Below are 24,507 nucleotides of genomic sequence, written 5' to 3'. Positions count from 1 at the left end.
TTCTTTCCCATCTAGGATGGTACCTAGGGGACATGGAAGCATGGGAACCATTGTGGAATATGGATATAAAATTTACAGCATGTTATAGTCTTAAGAGAAAATTATATGAAAATGATATATCGATGGTATCCAACACCGAGTAAATTGGCAAAAATGTATAAATCTAATTCAAATGTAAAGAGAAGGAAGGTTCTTTTTGCCATATGTGGTAGTTAAGGTTTACTGGGAAATGATATATAATGAAATGAAAAGGATGTTTAAAATAATGTTTGTAAAAAGCCCAGAAGCTTTTGGGGGGGGGGATTATAGGGACAGAACTGCCCAAACTGTATAGAAACTTATTCATGGAATTAAGCAGAAGTCCCAGAAAAGGAAGAATGGATACGAAAACTTATGGAATATGCAAAAATGGTGAAACTTACTGGAAGTATAAGAAATCAAGATAACAAACATTTAATAAAAGAATGGAAATGGTTTACTGAGTATTTACAAATTGTAAACAGATAAGAACATTGACAGGATTATTGTAATAACCTGCAGTTTCGTAAGAGTATATATTTAAAGAAGACGAATAAATGAGCAAATTAAATAAATTTGGATGTGCAGAAGATATTAAAAATAAATTTAAGAAACAGCAGAAAGAGGGGGAAGGAAGTCAAGTTTTGAAATGTCAAAAAGTTGTAAAATCAGTGAAACATATAAAACTGAAAAGTATAAATAAAAAAGTATATTAAAAAGATGGTACCTAGGGGAGGCTTAGCAAAATATACCTTAGGGTGAATGATATCCTAACCTCCAGTTGACCTTCTTTCCCGAGTTTTAAAAAATTAACGCTATTCTTCTTGAATCTGCTGAGATGTACAAGAGTGCCTCCTGAATAATTTAAACATGGGTTTTGTTCTGAGTGTTTTTTGGGTGTGTGTATGTTGTTTTTTTAAAAGATGTAGGCTAAATGAAAGAGAAAACCCATTAAAAATAGAGGATATTCAAGCCTGCATTTTGTAGTGCTTTGGAAACAGTAAATATTCATGAAGGTCTGCAGTAGTGTCTAGGGCCTCCTTGTCTGGGTGAGAAGTGCCAAACGGATTTGCCAGACAGCTCTGGGACTTTTGAGATGTGAATTTTGTTTTGTAAAAGCCACTGTGTGGTATGTTGTTCGCTATCAATATGAGGTGTGGGCAAAACCAGGAAATCTTCTTGCACATTAGGAACTGGTTAAACAACAGGAAGCCGAGAGCAGGAATGAACGGACAGCTCCCCCAGTGAAAAACTCTTTATTGTGAGGAAAGTGAGGTGTTTAGTAAAGAGACATAGCAAGTGAGAGTTGACCTGGTGGAAGTGTACAAAATTGCACAGGATGTACGAAGGTCTCACAACACCACATCTCAGGGACATCCAACAAGGCTGAATGCTGCATCCAACAAGGCTGAATGCTGAAGTCTGTGGCGTGTGAAGGAATAAAGTATTCCTTCACACGCCACAGACTTAGGCCAGCGTTTCCCAAACTTGGATCTCCAGCTTTTGGGGGGACTTCAGTTCCCAACATCCCTGACCACTGGTCTTGCTAGCTAGGGATGATGGGAGTTGTAGTCCAAAAACAGCTGGAGGGCCAAGTTTGAGAACAACTGACTTAAATTATAGAACACATTCCCACTGCCGGGTATAAATTTATAGCAGAGTGGTTTCCCCAGCCACTCTGGGCAGCTCCCAACAGAATATTAAAAACATGATAAAACACCAAACAGCTGGATGGTGGGGGTGGAGACGCTCCTTCAGGTATGCTAGGAACTAAAGAATCCTGGGAAATGTAGTTTGCTCAGGGTGCCTGAGTATTGATAGGAGACCCCCTGTTCCTGTCACAATGCAAACATCACAGTATACTGTGGCAAAACACATCACAAAAGAGAAAGAATCTGTGGGTGAAGGTTCCTATTCTTTTTATTTTGAAAATGCAGCGTGCTCAATTCTACAATTCCCAGAGTGGTTTAGCAATCAATCCCTCTTCCCAGGGAACTCTGGGAATTGTAGCTCTGTGAGGGAAACAGGGCTCTCCTCACCCTAAACAAACTACAGCTCCCAGAATTCTTTAGGGGAAGCCATGTTGACAGTGGGTTCCCTCAGGGATGGGCGGCCATTTTGCCCCATGGGTCCCCCCTAAACCCTGCAGAGAAAAGTCGCCACAATGAAATACGTTATTTCACAGTTGCTTCTTCTTCGCATGGAGCTGCACAAACTCAGTTTTAACCTTGAAGGCGAACAAATAGGGACTAATTGCACGGAAATGTCATCCGTTAGGGTGGCATTTTCACCGTAAAAACAAACGGCACAAAAACGCTGTTTCTCATCTCTGCTGCAGTGAAGGCTAAGTGCACTTAGCTCGGTGCCTTTGCTTGGGAACCCGTCTGTATTTATAGACGCTAAACAACAGGAGCTACCAAACTCCGTAGCACGATAGGCCTTATTTTCCTAAGTAAATAAGACTAATTAAAGCGCTACAAAGATCAGAGTAATCCTGGCTGAATTCCCGAAAGCCTTCCTTGAATGCTTTTGAAGGGCGAATAAATACGAAGCAATCGAGATGGAGATTAACAACGAATTGTGTGCCCCCTTTTTTGCAGGCCCTTTAACTTTCACGCCAGTAGGAGACAATCAGGGGGCTTGGGAAGCTGGAACGGGATCTCCCTTGGCGTGCCGATGGTTCTGGAATGCCATGGACTAATCGCCAGTGCTTTGAATCACTGGAGACACACTGGTGTTTTGTGTGTGTATCTGGAGGGGGGGGAGTCTATTGGCATGTGTGTCCCCCAATATCCAAGTGCTGAGGGATTCGGGGGGGTGTCCAGTGCTTACCCAGGGTTAACTTTGCTTGGAATTGTGGGATAGTAGGAGAGGATATATTGATTAAATATTATCCTTCCTCGCTCACGCTAGTGAGCTGGTAGCAGAGCACATTCCCCTGTATATCTCAGGAAGCTAGTTGGTAGATTCGTTAGAATCTCTTGAGTTAAGCAATCCAGTCTGGCTTGTCCAGATTGGATTGTTCCTGGTAAATTCCCCTTTAATTCCCTCTTAAAAACAATACAGACACAACAGTCTTCTCTTAAAAGTAATGAGGTTTACTTACATTCAGTTCACAGTTTGACCCCCGAAGGCAGGATTTAGCTTGTAGCTACAGAAGAGAGTGTGGGTTCATCCCATGGGAGGAATGAGCCCATGTGCTGCTGGCTGAGAGCCAGCAGACAGCGGTAAGAGCATCAGGAAGAGTCAAGAGAGAGAAGGGAGAAGGGAAGATGGCTGCGTGACTGGCCCTTTTGTAGGGTCTGTCAGGGTCACGCCCATCTACCTGGTCACACGCAGGGGGAGAATGTTCCAGACCAGGTGTGACAGGAAGTCCTCCTGGCTGGAGCAACACTCCCCTGTGTGTCCACTCTGGGCAGACAGGAAATGTTGTACTTGACTGCTGCAGTGATGTTACATCTCACATTGGAATGAAGGTCAACGGAGGCTAGACTGTCCTTGGGATACATGGTTTTATTTGCACATATATACAACCTGAGCATAAGATGGGAGGGGCTCCCAGGATTAACGCCCCCAAAGATCTTGCTTCTCTATCCACCACAGAGAAAGCATGTCTCTGTGTCTCCAATCTACTCCTAGCTCAGCTCACCCATGCAACTCTGGCTATTGTTCTCTTACCTAACGGCAAGGCCCATCCCTTTGTTCTATGGCACAGAACAATTTCTTTGGTTATGCTAATCGTGGTGCTTAACTAGTCAGCCAAAGCCCGTTGCCTAGACAAAGGGACTGGTTTGCTTGCTTTTATTGATTCTATGGCATCCCAAGAACTGGAGGGGACTCAGGACATCATCTAGACCAGGTTTCCCAAACTTGGATCTCCAGCTGTTGTTGGACTACAACTCCCACCATCCCTAGCTAGCAGGGTCAATGGTCAGGGATGATGGGAATTGTAGTCCCCAAACAGCTGGTGATCCAAGTTTGGGAAATTCTGGTCTAACCTTCTTCTGCCTGGAGAGCCGCTCTCTCCGAGGACTCAGACAGAGAGGGCTTTCCCCAATTCTGCTGCATGTAAATGAAACCTGAGACCTTCTGCAGGGAAAGCTGTGGGCCTTCTCTCCTAAGAGCAACAAGCAGGAGAGTTGGGAGACCTTCAAACACAAAACGGGAACTGTAAGACGCTGTTCCATTGCTCCTCTATCCTAGCATCATCTGCTCGGGCTGGGAGTGGCTCCTTGGGTTTCTCAGGCAAAGAAGAGTTTCCCATCACCTGTTAACTGATCTTTCTAACTAGAGATGTCAGGGACTGAACTTGGGAGGTTTTTCTTGCCAAGGATGTGGTCTACCACCGAACGGTGGCCCCTCCATATAAAACAAGCGGTCCTCTTCCACATCTATGGCGGTTGTTGCTTTGGGAAAGGAAATGCTTCTCTGCTCTTTCTGCCAAGCGGGACAGCATTTATTTATTATCCTTTTTTCATTATTTTCTTTTTTTTCTTTTAGTAAGCTCAGAGTGGCTTGGATGGAGGCTCTAATTAGGTCCAGACCTAGTTAGCTGCAGCAGCTTCCCAGCTGCAGGTGCTCCAAGTTAGTTTAAACATCCATAGCTGTCCCTTTCAGGTAGCCCCAGGGAAGCAACTGCCATGACTCTGGTGTCCTTGTAGTATAAAATAAAATAAAACCAGATTAAGCTTGTCCAATTGCACACCTAGTGTTGTAAAAGGACCCAGCAAAGCTGTCCCTGCAGTGGAATGCCAAGTCAATAATTAAGTTCTTCCAGGCATTGAACAACAACAACAACAACAACAACAACAACAACAACAACAACATTTATACCCAACCCATCTGGCTGGGTTTCCCCAGCCACTCTGGGCAGCTTCCAGCAAAATAGTGTAAGTTTTTGTTTGTTTGGTTTTTTTTTAAAAAAAAACAACAACACACATTTATTTTACAAACAAGAGACTCACAGTGTGTCCAATGGTGCTCCCTCACATAAATAGTGAGAGGAGTAAACAAACAAACAAGCAGCAAGGCCAACCAGGAAAACTGGGGCGTAAGCTCTGCTTTTGTGTAGGTGTGGCCTTCAAGGAAACAGGCTCTGAGCATGCTCAGAACAGGTCCTCAGAACAAACTGGCTCCTGAGTCTACTATAGCAGCAGACCTATTAGCGTTCTATGCTATGGCTAGATTGCCAGCATGACAAAAGGAAAACCGCACAACCAGGGCTAAGAATCAGTAGCTCCGTGTGAGCAAGGAAAGAGACTCCAGAGAAAATATCTTCATCAATGTCTTTTGACATCCAAAATAAATTCTTCTGTATTGATGCAATAAAGTTAATAATAATAATAAAAAATCAGTAGCTCCGTCAAAATATAAGTTTACTATCACATGCCTTTTTTTTCTTCCTTGAGACAGATGAGCGGGACCTCCTGGCCATAGCAATGCTTTTGAATCAAAATTTGGTTGAGTGGTCCAGAGAGCCGATTGGCCAGAAATGTCTCCTGGAGCACTCTTGAAATTTAAGTGGATTGTGGGAGGGTGTGTAGGACTTTGAGGGGTTTTTGTGTGAGGGGAGGTGAAAGCAACTGCTTGACATTCCACTCGAAAGGGTTGTGCCCCGATTGCCAGAATGGATCGGACCCCGCTGGTATAAATGCTGTAAATTATAGGCAATGAATAATTTTGCAAGCCGAGAGAGAGAGAGAGAGAGAGAGAGTGGGGGCCTGCTGTCACTTCAGATACGGGATTTGCAAAAGGCAGAAGCAGTAGTAAGAGAGCAGCTTCCGATGCCTGAACTTTGACCTTGCATGAAATGGGAGAAGAAGACCCCGCCAGTCTCTGGGCCTAGGTCAAACGACTCATAGGAGAGAGGGAAGGATGGTTTGCATCCCACGGCTGTCTCCACCTTCAGCCCCTGGTGCGAAAGGACCTTCATGACAGATTTGAGAAGAACAGTGAAACATGGAAACCCTTGTTTGTTGGTGTAGCTTGGCTCCAAGCGAGAGAACGGTAGTGGTTTCTGTGTGCGTAAGAAAAAGGCCCCCTCGCACTCTGCAGGAGCCGGAGCCGAGCCCTCGAGGAGGACTGACATTCAACCTTTCCCTTCCTGTTCTCGCTGAGAAACGCTGAGCAGGCTCTGTGCTCTCCGGAGCAGCCTTGTGAAGTGAACAGCTGCGTGAGCGGGATGTAATTTAAACCGGGCGTTTTGAAGTACAGCATCTCTCTCTCTCTCTCTCTCTCTCTCTCTCTCTCTCTCTCTCTCTCTCTCTCCTCATTTCATTGATCATGTAAAACAGGGTGTGTTGCGGCTGGTTTGCAGCAATTTTTTAAATGCAGCTTGACAGTTCGGTGATGGGCGGTGGCCAGAGTTGATTCAGAAGCCAGAGGTGGCAGAAGGAGTGTTTGCTCCCCGCCCTCCGCCCCCCCAGTGTAAAACACTTTTGGGGATAAATCCAACAGGCAGAGGGTGGAGCTGCTTGGAGGAATCAATTGCTTCCAATTCCATTTTGAAAAGTTGCGACTGGATTAATGCACAGGTCACAAGTTAACCATCCGGCACAGATTTTGCACCAAATTTTGCAATGCAATTCTCGGAGGTTTTAGGCATGCTCCGAAGTGCATTTAAGCACTGTTTTCAGGGGGGAAACGCGCATTTAAATTATTTTAAAATATGCATGTACAGCAGTGAAATTTTTAATAGGGAAAGAGTCCAGGCCAGAGGCGCCAACTTGCGGGGGCAATTGGGGGGGGGGCAAGGGGCAACTTTGTGCACCTGAGCTTTGCACCTCCCTCCGAAAGTCAGGCAGACGGTTCTCAGCTTTGGAAAAGAGGCACCAGGCTTTGATATAATACTTGAATACTCCAATTTACCAGGAACATTTAGGTAACTAACTTATCTCCTAGTCCACGGACCACATGCCACTGATCTAAAGATTATTCTTGATTTTTTTAAAATGTGGATTTCTTTATTATTTATGTCAATGTTTTGTACACAGCTTAATCACAGTCATCCCTAAGCAGTGTGTGAGAGACTCAGTACAGGAAAACTGTAGGAATTCCATTTAAAAGTCCACAGGAACATTTTTTTTAAGTCTTCAGTAGGTCTTGGGAGGTCTACAGGGAGGGGGACCTGTCTGACCTCGTCTGACCGTGTGTCCAGTTCTGGGCACCACAGTTCAAGAAGGATACTGACAACCTGGAACGTGTCCAGAAGAGGGCAACCAAAATGGTCCAAGGCCTGGAAACGATGCCTTACGAGGAACGGCTTAGGGAGCTGGGTATGTTTAGCCTGGAGAAGAGAAGGTTAAGGGGTGATATGATAGCCATGTTCAAATATATCAAAGGATGTCATATAGAGGAGGGAGAAAGGTTGTTTTCTGCTGCTCCAGAGAAGCAGACACGGGGCAATGGATTCAAACTACAAGAAAGAAGATTCCACCTAAACATTAGGAAGAACTTCCTGACAGTAAGAGCTGTTCGACAGTGGAATTTGCTGCCAAGGAGTGTGGTGGAGCCTCCTCCTTTGGAGGTCTTTAAGCAGAGGCTTGACAGCCATCTGTCAGGAATGCTTTGATGGTGTTTCCTGCTTGGCAGGGGGTTGGACTGGATGGCCCTTGTGGTCTCTTCCAACTCTATGATTCTATGATTCTATGATTCCTGCATTGCAGGGGGTTGGACTAGATGGCCCTCGGGGTTCCTTGCAACTCTATGATTCTATGAAATTGTTAGCGCCTTGTAAATTCATACAAGAAGTTTGAACCTGATCTGGTAGCATATGGGAAGCTGGTGCAGCATTTTGATCACTGAAATTATGTTCTGGAAACTGTCTGTCCCCATCAGCAATCTAGCTTCAACATTTTGCACCATCTGGAGCTTCTGGGACAGAAGCAATGGTCACCTCACATAGTGTGCATTGCAATCATTGAGTCTTGAGTTTGCCACTGCATGAATCGCTGTGCCCAGGCTACCCCTGTCCAAGAATGGCTGAAGCTGGCATACCATCCACCGCCAGAAAAGGGTAAAGATCATTTACGGCCTGTCCTGGACTCAGATGTTACAAAGAAGTAGAACTGCCTCAAAGATAAGGAAAGAAGTATCCAGCCTTCTGATACAAAAGGAAAAAGGAATGGGGAGGGAGGAGGAAAACTTCAGGTCCCAACTTTTCCGCAGGGTTACATAATGCCCAGGTGGGGTGGCTATTGGAGAAGGTTGTTCGGTGGTTGTGGTGGGAGGAGGATCCAAGTGGCCAGTTTGCGGGTCTCGCCAAGCCCTCTGGTGCAGCCATGCTTAACAGACCCCAGTGGAGGAAGTTATGGGATGTTGTATTTCTATGTTTGTCAACATGCAGGAGAGAGGAGGATCCAAAGGGCATTTGGTCCTGGCAGAGCCAATAAAGGAAGCCTCAGTGACTCAGCTTTCCTTCTTTTTTTCTGCTGCCATAATATCCACTGCTGACAGTTGAATGATGCTTCGACAGTCCTGCCTGTTCCCTTCCCTGCTTCACCCCTTTCCACCAATTGTACTCACTTGCACTGGTTCTTGGGTAGCAATACAGTATGGTTCCTCTTTCAAGCCGCCGAGCAGTTGAGATGCTTGTGAATATTCCGTAACACCACTGAAGTCTAATTTCTAATATCGTGAAGCCATACCTCTCGCAGCTGACCATAGCAGCTAGCTATGGCTGTTTTTTAGAAACTCAGTCTATACTTGTGTCCCCGTCTCCCCGTCTCCCTGCCTCTTGTCTCGTTTTGAGGGAGAAGTGGCAAAAAGCACCGCTTTCTTGCAAACCTGTGCTTTAATCTGACATCTCATTTGCCTCTCTACCACTGTAAATACCTCAAAGGATTATCCCAAGCGGCTTTTGATATCACAAATAGAAATGTTGGATAGAGTTCGTACTCCCCTCACCCCGCTGGCATGATACCTCGTTTTTGTTTTTTTTAACAGCTCATTGAGAAGTGAAAGATTAAGGAACCAAGATTCAGGCTCTGAAATCTCCATTTACAAGGCAGGGGGTGGGAATGGACGCTTTGCCTGGATCTCCAATTCGAGTCAGGTTGGGGGTAGATAACCCTTTTCACTTGGAGGGCTGCATTCCCCTATTTATTACATTTTTGCACCCGCTTTCTGTCATGGCACCCGAGGTGGTTGACAAGGACCACATCCACACCACATATCCGAAGCACTGCGATGCAACTTTAATCACACACAGCTTTATTGCGCTCCGTTCTGACCCAAAATACACAGCACAGCAATAATATATATCAAGAGTTATTAAGGAGTAAGAACAACCTTGCTGGCAGCCATGGCTTCCCTCAAAGGATTCTGGGAGCTGCAGTCTGGTTTCCCTCAGAGCTACAATTTCCAGAATGGCTTAACAACCAAGCCTTTTCCCCAGGGGATTCTGGGAATGGCAGTTCTCTGAGCAGCAGCTCCAAGTTGCGCCCAACATGAGTGGGGCCCATCATGTGTGCATGACGTCACACACACGATGCCCCCCACCCAAGTCCGGCCCTGCCCCCCACTAGATTGTGCCCTGTCTCTGAGGTGAATATTCTGCTCTGGTCAGACCTCACCTGGAATACTGTGTCCAGTTCTGGGCACCACAGTTCAAGAAGGATACTGACAAGCTGGAACGTGTCCAGAAGAGGGCAACCAAAATGGTCAAAGGCCTGGAAATGATGCCTTATGAGGAACGGCTTAGGGAGCTGGGTATGTTTAGCCTGGAGAAGAGAAGGTTAAGGGGTGATATGATAGCCATGTTCAAATATATCAAAGGATGTCATATAGAGGAGGGTGAAAGGTTGTTTTCTGCTGCTCCAGAGAAGCGGACACGGGGCAATGGATTCAAACTACAAGAGGGAAGATTCCACCTAAACATTAGGAAGAACTTCCTGACAGTGAGAGCTGTTCGGCAGTGGAATTTGCTGCCAAGGAGTGTGGTGGAGTCTCCTTCTTTGGAGGTCTTTAAGCAGAGGCTTGACAGCCATCTGTCAGGAATGCTTTGATGGTGTTTCCTGCTTGGCAGGGGGTTGGACTGGATGGCCCTTGTGGTCTCTTACAACTCTATGATTCTATGATCGCTTAAAACAACTCTCAGCATCCTTGACAAACTGCAGCTTCCAGAATTCTTTGGGGGAAGCCATGGCAATTATTGTTGTTATTCTCATTTATTAAATTTAGATACTGCCCTTCATCACAGTATTAAAAAAATGCACAAACCAATAACACGAAAACCAAACCAAACAACAACACCCCTCACAAAAACAAAAAACAACAACACCCCCCACACACATTTCCCGGGGAACTCTGGGAAGTATAATTCAGGGAATGGAATTGAAGTCCGTCAGCCCCCTTAACAAACCACAATTCCCAGAATCCTTTGGGGAGACCAGGGCTGTTAAAATGGTATCTTAGTGATTTAAATGCATAGATGGAGACATGCAGGTTCTCTATGTGCATCTCTTTCTTCTCCCTCCCACTCCTCTGCCATTACAGCGGTACCTCGGGTTAAGAACTTAATTCGTTCCGGAGGTCCGCTCTTAACCTGAAACTCTTCTTAACCTGAGGTACCACTTTAGCTAATGGGGCTGCCCGCTGCCGCCGTGCGATTTCTGTTCTTATCCTGAGGTAAAGTTCTTAACCTGAGGTACTATTTCTGGGTTAGCGGAGTCTGTAACCTGAAGCGCCTGTAACCTGAAGCTCCTGTAACCTGAGGTACCACTGTACTATATATTTCATTTGGGTTTAAAACCCCAATTAAACATGCAAATTGGATATAGCACGCACAAACACATAATTAGAGAAAGAGGGACCTCAGTTGTCCATCATCTTGTCTGCTTTGGTCCTAAGCCAGCGGCCATTTCTGGCGGCATCAAATTCCATTCTTTCATCTGGCATTATGTGAATAAGCCTTTTTTTTTTTTGTCTGCCCCAAATTTCCGTTGGCAGCATCGTGTAATTTCATATGAGGGAGCGTCTGATCACACCGTAATTGCCCTGGAACATAGCAATTGATCTCTTTTCATCTCAAATATATAATTTTATAGGCAGAGCTGGAAGGTGCCTTGAATTGTTCCCAAGGCTAGCTCCGCCGGGAGCTTTCGGTGGACCATAATTCAGAACAAAATTAGTTGTTGTTCCTCCACCTTGTGCATCGGGTGTATGCCTTAAATTGCCCAGTGACTCATGCATGAAGGAATCCTTCATTGTTTGGAGACTGAGCCCAGAAGGTTTCAAGAATGTGGCAGATGTCGCTGATGAAAAGCTAAATATGAAATTTCAGAGGAGCAGCAGCATTGGCAGTGAAAGGACACCTTTGGGTTCACCCACCCAGGCATTCACAGTGTCTAGCCTCTGGTGAATGACAGCCAGCTATGCATTCTGCAACAAATCGTGTCCTCCCTCAAAGAGGGCACATGTTGCGGTGAGACCTGGCAACCAAACCCTGTGTTGTGGGTGGGTACGATTGGATAGCCACAACACCCTATTGGTAGGTCCCTTGTTGCTGGGCTTAATCAGGCCAATGGGATGCTAGTCAAATGGATCAAGGGACCTATATATGCCCATGCATGTGACCCAGAGCTTCCTCTTTTGGTCAGTGCATCGGAACACCCGCCCACCTCTCCCTAATTTTAGGGCTTGTGTGCTTCACCTTGCTATGCCCTCGTGTGTCGTTGGGACAAGGGAACGGCAGAAATTTTCCCAACTTGGCTGATTGGCTGGTGCCATTTGGGTTTCGCCTGCTGCGTAGCACATCGTCACAACTTGTAAGGTTGCGGATAGGCTCTGGTTCAGGTGATAGGGATGGGGGAGCGCTCTCACCATCCCTAAGCGAAGGGTATTCCATTAAAGGAATCCAGGGACTCAATGGTTTGGCCAACCCTGAGAAGGGTTGCGCCCATGCCTGAGTCCAGGGGGACATCTGGGTGGTGGACTAGCTTGTCCCCGGCTTTCCACTGTTCCAGGTGTTCACCCTTGGCTGACCTATGCTGGTGACCTGGGTCAGCGCTACTTGCCACAGTGCAGGGAGCTAGTCGAACCAGAGCCTATGCAACCACTCACTTGCTGTAATCAATAAAGTTGTGGCCTAAATTCTGCCAAAAACCAAAGCAAAAATTTGAGTCTTCTCTGAATTTATTTAAGGGGGAGGTTTAAAGGTCTGAACACGCAAGGAACACTGACCTCTGTGACTTCTTGTCTCCAGACTGTTGGTGATTTGCAGGAGGGATTCAGATACATACTGGAGATGTAGGTCTACCAAAGCATTCTGACACCCAAGTGCCACAAATCCACCTTGTTTTCTTAAAGGCTACTTTGTGGTTAGGTAGGATTGTCATATGTCTAGGGTGCCCTGGGCCTATCCTCCTTTCAAGAGCCAACATCTCCACCTGGGCAGATTTTTACAATTTTCAAGAAATGACTGGGTTTTTTTGTTTTGTTTCGTTTTTTGTTTGGGCACGTGTGTGCCTGTGAGGCTCCACAGCTGAGCCAGCGCCGGTGCTCCCCCAGCTCACTTGCGAACCAGCGCCAGGCTGGGGGATCCTTTAAATGGCCCCAGGCTGTGGTAGCTCTACAGCCTGGAGCCAAACCCCTGAGCCTTTATCTCAGGCTTAGCTGGAAGCAGGGATTGTTCATGTGTGTGTGTGTGAAGAAGAAGGAGGAGGAGGAGGGGGAGGAAAGTTTGGATTTGATATCCCGCTTTATCACTATCTGAAGGAGTCTCAAAGTGGCTCACATTCTCCTTTCCCTTCCTCTCCCACAACAAACACTCTGTGAGGTGAGTGGGGCTGAGAGACTTCAGAGAAGTGTGACTAGCCCAACATCACCCAGCAGCTGCATGTGGAGGAGTGGAGACACGAACCCGGTTCCCCAGATTACGAGTCTACCGCTCTTAACCACTACACCACAGGAGTGTCAGGTCTAATGAGCACAGCAACTCAGGTCTTGCCCCAAAGAAGCACTTGCTGGGACTAAAGCTTCCTGGCTCCCCACAGCCAGTTGCATGTGGAGGAGTGGAGACACGAACCCGGTTCCCCAGATTACGAGTCTACCACTCTTAACCACTACACCACACTGGCTCTCACGTTGCACTGGTCATGTTGTGTGGATGCCTGATTATCGTCTTCCAAAGCAACTACTCTATTCCGAACTTAAAAATGGAAAGCATAATGCCTGCGGTCAACAAAAGAGTTTCAAAGACTCTCTCAAGGCAAATCTTTTTTTTAAAATGTAGTATAAACACCAGCAAATGGGAAACACTGGCCTGTCTGTGAGTGCTCCAGTTGGAGAACAGCCTTTACCAAAGGTGTCAGGGACTTTGAAGATGCTCAGACTCAGGACGCAAGGGAGAAACGTGCTAAGAGGAAGCCACGCTTGGCAAACCCTCACCGTGATCAACTCCCACCCGGAAACCAATGTCCCCACTGTGGTAGGGTGTATGGATCCAGAATTGGCCTCCATAGTCACTTACGGACTCAGTCTTAAAGCTGTGTTTATGGAAGACAATCTTACATGGCTACGAGTGATTGCCAAAGAAGAAGTATGAAATCAGCAAATGTGTCCTCTTTTTTGTTCCTCAAAATATGGCAACCCTAGTTAGGAAAGTGATGGGGGAATGAGTCGGAAATTGTGGAAAGACATATAACATACCCTCTAACATTCCTCAGGTGAAATTAAGGACATTTCTCACTCCCTCGAACTTACCCTCCTTGACACCACCACCCCATTTTTGGTCTCCTCTCTCCTTCAGAACATTTCCTATCAGAGGAAGGATGAGTGCTTCCTACTCAGCCACGAAGTTCCCTGGGTGACCTTGGGCTACTCACTCACTCTCAACCTAACCTACCTCGCAGGATTGTTGTGAGGGTGAAATGGGGAGGAGGAGAGCTATGACCTTGAGCTTCTTGGAAGAAAGGTTGGGGCCACAAGTGTCCACGTAACTTTCTCCCCAGAGGAACAGCCGAGTAAGACACTGAAAGGCTAATTTCTTGGGGAAATGTAATAGTACTTGTGCATTTTGTGTCATATTTCAGGTTCTAGAAGGGCTAAACTTACTCTCTTTAAAATGAAAGCTGGGGGTTATGGGGGGGGGGGGGAAGCACCCATTGGTTTGATTTAGATTATCTCCGGTCTGCCCCAACTTTAATCTGTGATTCTACAACACTTCTTCCCCTAACAAAGCCTGTGTTTTCTATTCTTTCTCCCTTCACTTTTCCTACTAACAAATCTTGTTGTCTCCTTCCTCTCTCTCAGCTGGTTCTGCACTGTGATTCTTCCGCAAGCCTGCCCTTCTCAGCTCTGCTGGAGAGATACTGTGAAGAATGGTCCTCCCATCACAATTTGACAGGTAATAACGACCTTGAGATAGCGTCTAATTAGTAAGAGACGCCCACTGGCTTAGACAGCTTAAAAAGGGAATTTTGTGTGACAGAGGTATTTCAGTTGGTTGCCGGGTTTGATTGTTTTCGGCCGTGATAGTGAAATGGAACCTACATATTCAGAGCCATGTTACCTCTAAATATCAAGTGATAGAGACATGCAATGGGTTAGGGCTGTTGCCTTCTTCCCCTTGTCTGTGGACTCCGTTTCGATTCTCTCAGTTTCTCATTTAACCAACCGCAAATCCAGTTGTCAACATTTTGCAGCAATCTGCTTTCCTTTTTCTTTTCTTTTTTTAAAAAAGTATTTTTTATTAAAGATTTTCTGGATTTACAAAGGTGTGTGCAATGTCTCTCTCGTATTCTTTTCTATGTAACATTCTTACAAGTCAGTTTCGTTTGTTGAGACATTAATTCATAAGCATTGTACGGCTAAATTTCTCCAAGTAAACACGTTTTATATGCCTTGACTAATGTAAGTATTTTTGCAATCAATCTTTCCCAATATAATGCATTTTTATATGCTGTTTTCACTTTCCCCTGCTAGTTCTCACATTCTTTTGAAAAGGGAAAATTTGATAGATTTGGATTTAAATGTGCACTGAATCAAATTTCTCCTCCTTCCCTACTTCCAGATGACCTGTTTTATTGAGTATTTGATCCCTATATGTTTGTACAAAGTTTGCAGGGAGGTTAAATGAGGTCGGCTAGTTGCTGAGCAATCATTCTGAGTTGTTTCTGGGGAGGTTATACGATGTTGTATCCAGCAAGCGTCATCCCATTTCCAGTGGCTTTTATTCCACTTTCCTTATCTCGGAAAGACCAGTTTGTGGGCAAGGACAGAGGGCTCAGCTACATTAGTAAAGAAACAGCAATTTGAATGTACTATACACATGCAACACCAGGTGGTGCCAGAGAGCAAGAAATTGTAAAACACGATTTTCAATACAGATTTTTTTTTCTTTTGTTATAACGATCTAATTTCTGATCGGTGTGACCCAGGGTTTGTGGCACAGAAGCTCCAAATCAGCTCTACTTGCGCAAACACTGAATTTGGTGGTGCCTGAAAATAGTCTGGGAGCACCTTCAGAAGCCACCTTGCATGACCCTAAAGGGGAATATTTCTCTTGGAGGAAGGGGACCCATTTGAGTCTTGTCTGAATTTATTTTAGGGGAGGGTTAAAAGGTCTAAACACGCAACACACTGTCCTTTGATCACCAGTGTCCAAATAAAATTCAGCTGCCAATCCAGCTGACTTCTGGGTCTGAACGGAAGTGCCATTTCTGTGGGCTGGTTCCTGTTTGCACCCGCCAACACTGCAATCGTTCTGATTTCCTGAGTTCCTCCTTTATAGTTATTCATTCCGTTGGCTAACTGCTCTAAAGCTACAGCTTATTTCTTATTGCGGAATGGTTTGTTGTTGTCGGTTGGCTTTCTCTTCCAAATTAAGTGCTCTTCTTTTTTTAACCCCCCCCCCTCCAAATTTGTGGTCTTCTTAAATAAGATTTTGAACACTACAATAAAACTACAATGTAGTTTGCAACAAACAAACCTGTTATGCTTCCCTGCCCACGAAATTGGAACCTCCCAAGGGTGTTGACATTCAATCCTGGCAAATAGTTCTCAACTGAAGGATTAAAAAAAATATAAAAAAAATTCTCCTGCTGCTGTATGATGGTGGAAGGCAAATGACTGAATTAGTTCACATTTAAAGGCAAACTTAGCAAATTCGCACTTTCCAAAGCCATATGTGGAATATAATGCAGCCATCCTTCAAAATTCATTTACAGGTAGGTAGCCGTGTTAGTCTGCCATAGTCTGAAGAAGTGTGCATGCACACGAAAGCTCACACCAAGAAAAAACTTAATTGTTCTCTAAGGTGCTACTGGAAGGAATTTTTTTTTTTTTTTTGTTTCGAAATTCATGCTTTTCTGAATTTTGCAATGCAGTTCTCCAGCCAAGCAGTGTGCACAAAAATGCATGTATCGTGGGCAACGGGCGCGTGTAAAATGCATGTAATGGAGAGCGTAACTTTCAAAGATGCACTGTATTAGGTGAAATGGTTGGCAAAAATGTTTCTATTTCTCAAAACTGAATACGAAAGTTGTGATTATCAGGAGAAATTCACAGCAGGCCACTGAGACATTACTATGGAGATTTTGTGGCTTGTTTTTTGTTTGTTTGTTTGTTTGTTTTTTAAGGGACGTTGCAGATTGCCGCAGTAATGTACTTTAAGAGTGGAAAAATGAGAAACGGAGAGAACCAAAAAAAGGGCAGATTCCTCCATCCCTAGTTAACAGGAGGGTAGATTTCAGTTGGACATTAGGGGGGAATTCTTGATGAGAAGGGCAGTTTGACAATGCAACTAGCTACTTGGAGAGGTGGTGGAGGTCTTCAAGCAGAGGCTGAGCAGTTATCTGTTGAGGATACACTAACTCTGGATTTCTTGCATTGAGGAGGAGGTTAAACCAGATGCCTGAATGATCCTGTGCAAAACTTCTGCATTAAAAATAGTGTAACCCATATGGTCAGCCTGAAGAATGACTGCAGCAAGTAGAGGAAAGAGGGAGGGTTGAGGCAAAGGAACTAGCAGAGCAGATTCCCCCCTACCTCTCCCTTTGTGGCTGCATACATGTGCATGTGTATATGTGTTTGTGCATAACAGAAGGGATGTAAGCAGGCATCGTTTTCCACCCCCAGCCTGTACCCACTGCACGCAGTACTGTTTCCATTCCACTGCAGTTCGACTTCTGCCAAAAGCTACATTATTTGCCTCTCTGTGTGCTGCAACAAAATTACATTAGGTGCAGAACGCACGCAATTAATTGCGTAAATTTCATTGTCATTACCTTATTCCACCACATTCATTTAAATGCAAAGGGAACATGATGAAAAAAATAATAATGTGGGGGACAGGGATGTAATCAATGTTGTACCATTTACGGACTGCAAGCAACACCAGCGGTGAATACCGGTTGTATTTGTCAGATAGATTTCCATTCCTGATGTCAGATGGCGAAGCAAAGATGGACAATTTCTGCTCCTGTCTTGGTTTTTATCGGAATTTTCCAACCTCTCTTGGCAAGAGGGCAATCATTTGCCATTATGATTTTAAAAGAAAACTGGGATTGTGTGGGTGTTTGTGAGCCAGTTGCATTCAAGACACACAATAACCACTTTATGAAATAACTTGGAAGACCAGGGTTCAGATCCTCACTCAGCCATGAAGCTCATTAGGTGACCCTCACCTACCTCACAGGAACGTTGTGAGATGGAGAGGGGTGGAGAGCATCAGTTGTGCTGAAGAACTACCGTATTTTTCGCTCCATAAGACACATTTTTTTCCTCCTAAAAAGTAAGGGGAAATATCTGTGCATCTTATGGAGCAAATGGTGGTCCCTGGAGCTGAATTGCCCAGGGGCCAAAATAGGATCATGCTTTTTATTTTACAAAGAGAAAAGGGGGTGTTGAAAGGACCCCGCTCAGCAGCTGATCAGCAAGAGATCGGGAGAGAGATAAGAGTCCCGGCTCCCTTTCAGCCCCGCCCCCTTGCCCAGGCCTCCATTGTTGAATGTGCTGCAGAGGGAGGTTGTTTGTTTCCCTAGCGACATGTGACTGGCTGATTAGATTAGCTTTCTGGAAACTGTAGAAAAGGCTCCCTTTCCTTTAGAAGCTGCAGAAATGTGAGTTGAACCCCATAAAAATGGGGCTTTTCTTCTTTGCTTTCCCCCCTATGCAAAAGGAGCTTTGCTTTTCCCCCTTTGCAAAAAAAGCTGCAAAACTTTTAGCTGATCCTCAAAAAACAGGGCTTTTCCCTTTGCAAAAAAAGCTGCAAAACTTTTAGTTGATCCTCAAAAAAAAACAGGGCTTTTAGAGGAGGAAAACCAGAAAAAATATTTCTTTTCTTGTTTCCTCCTCTAAAAACGAGGTGCGCCCTATGGTCCGGTGCACCCTATGGAGCAAAAAATACAGTACTTGTTCATAGGATCTATGCTTTTTAATGGTGCTCTGCTCTCCCGGTCTGCCTTCAGTCTGCCTGGCTTCTCACGAACAAGACTGACCTTTGCTTCAACTGAAGAATGTTCCCCGTTCAGCCCCGCAGCCTTTTTTGCTTCCCAAAATAAAAATGACAAAGGGGATTTTCAAGTGCATTTGTATCGTGTGGGTGAACGGAATCAGTCCATTGATTTTCTTTCTCTTTTTTTATATGGGCAACTCTTCCTCGCTCCCTCAAGCTCCCTCACTTTCTCGGGCGCCTAGGTGTTGATTTTCAAAACTTGGCAACATCGTTCGCTCATGGAAGACTGGAACTTGACACACACTCCGTTTGCTAACTTTACAATCTAACGTGTGTGCAAATGGGAGGGATAAAGTGTCTCGATGCTTTCAGAGCACTGTCGATCCTGAATTTTAGCAACAATCTGCGCAAAGCACTTTCGAAAGAAGGTTACCTTGCAGCACAGCATGGAACTGATTCCTGCCTCTTCCTTCAGTTCCTCTCTGCCCCACATCTGTTGGGTTGCTCGTTTCCTTTATGAGAATTTCCTTTCAATACGTTGATTAGGCCAAATGTTGGCAGGTATGTGTGAGAATCCAACAGGCAGGGTAAAGTTAGTTAAGCTCCCTTAGGCACCTTTGAGGGAGGGAAGTTGAGTCTCTACAATGCTATGAGGCTATGAGGAGAGCCAGTGTGGTGTAGTGGTTAAGAGCGGTGGACTCGTAATCTGGGGAACCAGGTTCGCATCTCCACTCCTCCACAAGCAGCTGCTGGGTGACCTTGGGCTAGTCACACTTCTTTGAAGTCTGTCAGCCCCACTCACCTCACAGAGTGTATGTTGTAGGGCAGGAAGGGAAAGGAGAATGTTAGCTGCTTGGAGACTCCTTAGGGTAGTGATAAAGTGGGATATCAAATCCAAACTCCTCCTCCTCCTCCTCCTCTTCTTCTTCTTCTTCTTCTTCTTCTTCTTCGATTCTAAGACTTGCCTTCTGGGATGAGGGGCCTGGCGACCTTGTAAAGAACACCTTTCAACATAATTTGGGTCACCTGCTTGGGGTTGTGGGGCCCTGAGAGGAGGTGGATCAAGACCCAAATGGGTGGGGCTTAATATTCATGCAAACATTATGCAAATCTGGGACTTGGTGCGGGGCAGACATAATCGATAGTGCATAATTGGCCATCCTGATTTCACGCTAGCAGAGACACACGGTCTTCTTCCTCGGCAAGGCTGCGGGCATGTGGTCCTCAAAAGCTTGGTGTGCTCCTGCTGTGCTTCAGGAAGAATCCAGCCCCCCAAGCATTTAGTGAGAAAGCCTAGCGCTTCTCTCTTGAACTTCGCCCCTTGCCCCTCTGCAGTTAGAGCAGCTCTGGGAAATTTTCACATTCCCTCGCTGGAGGCATCCCTCCCTCGTTCTCCCGTGGAGCCATTATATCCCTGCGCTCTGATTCAGTTTGATTTTCTTCCAACTCCTACACCTCTCTCCGACGCCAGTTGAGCTTTCTCTCGGCCCTATTCGGATCTGGTTCCGGGAGCTTCTCCCAACATATCAGCAGAATGGAGCCCCCCCCCCATTCCTCTTCCTTCTATTTATATTCGCTGCCTTTTGATCCCACTTTGCAGAAACATTCCGATTCCCCCACCCCACCCCTCAAGGGCTTTCTATTATGATATCCAAGGTCAGGATGAAAAGCCTTAATTTTCTCGAGTTCTTCTTTTTAAGTTCATCATATCTTGCATGCATATTGTGCTTTTAACCCTTAATCTGCCTTTGTGTGTACTATATCATCTTCATCATCATCATCATCATCATCATCAATTCCATTTCTATCCCACCTTTCCTCCAAGGAGCTCAAGCTGGCAATAATAATAATAATAAACTTTATTACGGTCATAGACCAGCAAAAGAGAAAACAAAACGATAGTACATAATATAAATGTTTCTTAAATATCGTCTTTTAACAATACTATTTCAGATCCCATGTTAGATTAAAATTAAGCTAAAATTTATTGGGAGATAATTCCATTTAAGTATTATCTGCTATGGCTTGGTGGACGGCTTTATCGCTGTTGTCAGTTGATGTCATGACGCGTCTCAGTCTTGCCGCATGATAGCAAAATTTAGCTACAGTCATAGTTCGCTCTGGGTTGGTGTCCTCAATTAAGTATCTAGTCAGCATTTCAATTGAACGGCCTGGTAGATTTTTTAACAGGGGTTCGATTAACTCCTTCCTCAAATCTCGATACAGAGTGCAGTATAGGAGAACGTGGCTAATAGATTCGATTTCCTTGAGATCACAAGGACATAGCCTCTGTTCTATTGGCATCCGAAGATATCTACCAGTTAGTAACGCCGAGGGTAATGCATTAAAACGAGCCCTAGTAAAGGCCCATCGGTGTCTCGGGTTTTCTAACGTCTTTAGGTAGATAGCTGGGTGGTTTGGGCGGTGCTCATACAGTTGTCTGCACGTTGAGGGAAGACGAGTTAAGGTGTTTTGGTGGTCGATATCAGCGATTCTTTCCCTAATAATCTTTTTCGCCCTATCGCTTCCCATAGATAGAGTAGTCGCCACAAGGCTAATTTCTTTTGAATAGTCTGCTCCCAAGTGGATTGAAAACTATCAGTATTGATTAAGGGGAGAAGACCATTTGGGGACGTTTTCACTCTTATCCAATACTGTAGAGCTGATTGCCATACTTTAGTTTCAACATCCTGCACTCCAGCTTCCAGTCGTAAAGCTGCATTAGGAATACATTTAGGGGTTACAGTTATAGCTCTTAGAAAACCCGACTGCACTTTCTCGTATGCATCCAATTTGGAATTTATCATGAAGGGTGCGCCATATAGTAATTGGGCTCGAGCTGGCATTCGTGGTTGTCTTCTCCTGCATTCTGTCCTCACAGCAACCCAGGTGAGGTAGGTTAGGTTGAGAAGCGGTCACTGGCTCGGTGTAACTGAGCTAGCATCGTGGCTGAACAGGGATTTGTACCCAGGCCTCCCAGGTCCTCGTCCGACGCTCTAACCCTCTGAACTCTACAGTTCTGCACTTCTATGATTCTGTGACCACTGCCTCCAACAGCGGAGGCAGAAAATAGCAATCATGGCTGGTAGCCATCTATAGACATATCCTCCATGAATTTGTCTTAAAGCCATCTGATGTAGTGGCCATCTTACAGCAGGGAGTGCCTCGGTTTAACCATGTACTGTGCCAAGAAGTAATTTCTTTTGTCTGTCCCAAATCTTCCTGCATTCGGCTTCATTGAATGTCCACGAGCTCTGCTGTTATGAGAGAGGGAGAGAAACAGTCATGGTTAGGAACACGCTGTTAGTTCTGTCAGTTTTTCTTGGTCAGGATTTTTCCATGGGACTTCCGTCCTGCGCCCCAACATTCCCCAATCATTTTGCCCTGTTTCTCTTCTTGGCTGCCTTTATATTGTGGTGCATAGAGCCACCGATTCCTATTCCCCCCTGAATTTCACAATGCTGTGAGACGGGCTGTCAGAAACACTTAGGGAAACAGTGTGAGAAGCCCACAGTCATTTTTATTTTTAATCTCGCCAAAAATATGTGACACTTCCATTGAGTTACTAGATTGTCCAAGCATGCTGAAAGACGAGAAAATAAAAGTTAGCTTTAAGGGCTCTCTCTTCTCTCCCTTTCCCCCACCCGCCCCAATTTTCTTTTCCGCCTCATCTGTCAAGTCCTAAAAGACTTTTGGGGAATTCTAGAATGTGTGAAAATGCTTCTGAGGTGATTTATGCACTACAACAGATGCAGAGTGATTAAAAAAAAAAAGGTGTTAGGAAATGGTGGACCCATGAGATTCTTTTTCCCGGCTACTCTCAAAAGAGATGGACTGTCCAGGTCTTTTAAAATACAGCTTAGCCCAGATTAGTTGTTCCTATGAAAACCCCTAAAAAACCTGGGTAGCGGAATAAAATAATTTCCTCTTCGGTGGTTAGATCATAGCTCTTTATTCCCTTGTGGAATGATGGTGGCCCATTCGCTAAGACATAACCAGGGAACCTCTGGCCCTCAAGATGTGTGGGAATGTTCAGGGTGGCAGGAGAGGATATATTGTTTATTGTTTATTATATTGTCTTGCCAGAGTGGTGCATGCTCTGGTTATCTCCCGCTTGGACTACTGCAATGCACTCTACGTGGGGCTACCTTTGAAGGTGACCCGGAAACTACAACTAATCCAGAATGCGACAGCTAGACTGGTGACTGGGAGCAGCTGCCGAGACCACATAACACCGGTCTTGAAAGACCTACATTGGCTCCCAGTACGTTTCCGAGCACAATTCAAAGTGTTGGTGCTGACCTTTAAAGCCCTAAATAGCCTCGGTCCAGTATACCTGAAGGAGCGTCTCCACCCCCATCATTCTGCCCGGGCACTGAGGTGCAGTGCTGAGGGTCTTCTGGCGGTTCCCTTGCTGGGAGAAGCCAAGTTACAGGGAACCAGGCAGAGGGCCTTCTCGGTAGTGGCACCCGCCCTGTGGAACGCCCTCCCACCAGATGTCAAAGAGAAAAACAACTACCAGACTTTTAGAAGACATCTGAAGGCAGCCCTGTTTAGGGAAGCTGTTTTAATGTTTAATAGATTATTGTATTTTAACATTCTTTTGGAAGCTGCCCAGAGTGGCTGGGGAAACCCAGCCAGATGGGTGGGGTATAAATAATAATAAATTATTATTATTATTATTATTATTATTATTATTATTATTATCCATCCTAACTTGCACTAGCAATTTCCTCTACTTAGCAGAGTTTACATTCTCCCTTTTATGCACAGCAGATAGCTGGTTGCAGGCTTGTGTAAGCCTCTCACTATTTTACAATTCAGTCTGTCTCAGATTCAATTGTATAGTTCCTGATAAATTCCCTTTAATCCCTCTTAAAAGAATAAAGACACGGCAATCTTATTTAAAGTCAATAAAAAAAAGTTTACTCACATTCAGTTCACAGTTGGATCCCTGAAGGCAGACTTAGTTACAAATATGTACATGTGGATCTGCCCCATATGGGGGAATAATTCCAGTGCTTCTGCTAGCTGGAAGCTAGCATAGCAGTCCCTAGCTAAAAAGTCAAAGAGAGAGAGAGTGCTGCGTGACTTGTGACTTTTTGTTACCTGGACAGGTAAGTTCACCCCCACCTATAGTCACATGCAAAAGGAAGGATGTTCCAGCCTAGGAGGAAACAGGAAGTTTCGACTGGCTGGACCAACATCCCCTTGCATGTCCACTCTAGGAAAACAAGGAATGTTGTATTTGACTGCTCCCAGTGGATTACACCCAGGGGCGTCCGAGTCATAGAGGCTAGTGGCGCGGGGAACCACGGAGCCACGTTCTGGAGGGCGCCAAGGAAGAGGTCCGGGGGCCACGTTGGTGGCTCGGTAGGGGCAGCAGCCTGCCCGCCACCAGGGAGAAGACAGGAGGAGACGATCGGTGGCGGTGAGCCGGACGCGCAGTGATCAGCCCTCCCTCCCTCTGTCCGCTCCTCTTCGGCTGGTGTGCGTGCCCCGCCTGGGAGGCGGGCGTGATCCCGGCGGCTGCCCCTCCTCTCAGCGCCGCAATTGGTCATCGGGGCGCTTCTCCAGCCTGCCGCTGCGCAGGACTGGAGTAGGGCATGGGGCGGCGGGAAGGATCCCGAGTGGGGCACGATCCCTGGCGGCCGCCGCTCCTCTGAGCGCTTCTCCAGCCTGCTGCTGGAGCACTTTTGCTTTTTATTTTGGAACCCCATCCAAAAAGGGGGGACCGGTTTGTTTTAGACTCTTACCAAGGTCCCCTCCTGCACACACACACACACACACACCACGCCTGTTTTCCCCGAGTTTGTGGCAGAACTGGAGAGTTGGAAGTGACCCCCGTGTCATCCAGCCCAACCCCGCGCAATTAAACGGGCGGCGTTCCACGTTTTGTCCTGCAGCTGCCCAGATGGTGGATCCTCTGGCCCCTTCCCGGCCCCCCAAAAACACTGCTTTTATTCTTGGGTGCTTAGAAGGGGTTTCTCGCACCTTTGGGGGGGGCTCCCAATCCCAGATGCCCTGCGCGCTTCCAGGTGCGTCGGAGGTGCTGGAGATGAGCAGGTGTATTTGGGGTGCTCCCCCACCCCCGG

At 45.7% G+C, this 24,507-nt stretch overlaps 1 protein-coding gene across 2 annotated transcripts in view; it reads left to right on the top strand.

Annotated features, from left to right (window-relative positions):
* CRHR2 (corticotropin releasing hormone receptor 2) overlaps window positions 1-24,507 on the top strand; it is a 168,286-nt gene that overhangs the window by 9,555 nt on the left and 134,224 nt on the right. For both annotated transcript variants that reach the window (XM_033165868.1, XM_033165870.1), the window contains one exon: window positions 14,269-14,362. In XM_033165868.1, the coding sequence (XP_033021759.1) occupies window positions 14,269-14,362 (94 nt within the window). Of the gene's footprint in view, window positions 1-14,268; window positions 14,363-24,507 lie in introns of those variants that run through there.

Source organism: Lacerta agilis, chromosome 12, assembly GCF_009819535.1.
Source record: "Lacerta agilis isolate rLacAgi1 chromosome 12, rLacAgi1.pri, whole genome shotgun sequence".
Taxonomy (NCBI): domain Eukaryota; kingdom Metazoa; phylum Chordata; class Lepidosauria; order Squamata; family Lacertidae; genus Lacerta; species Lacerta agilis.
This window is presented reverse-complemented; position numbering and strand designations above follow the sequence as displayed.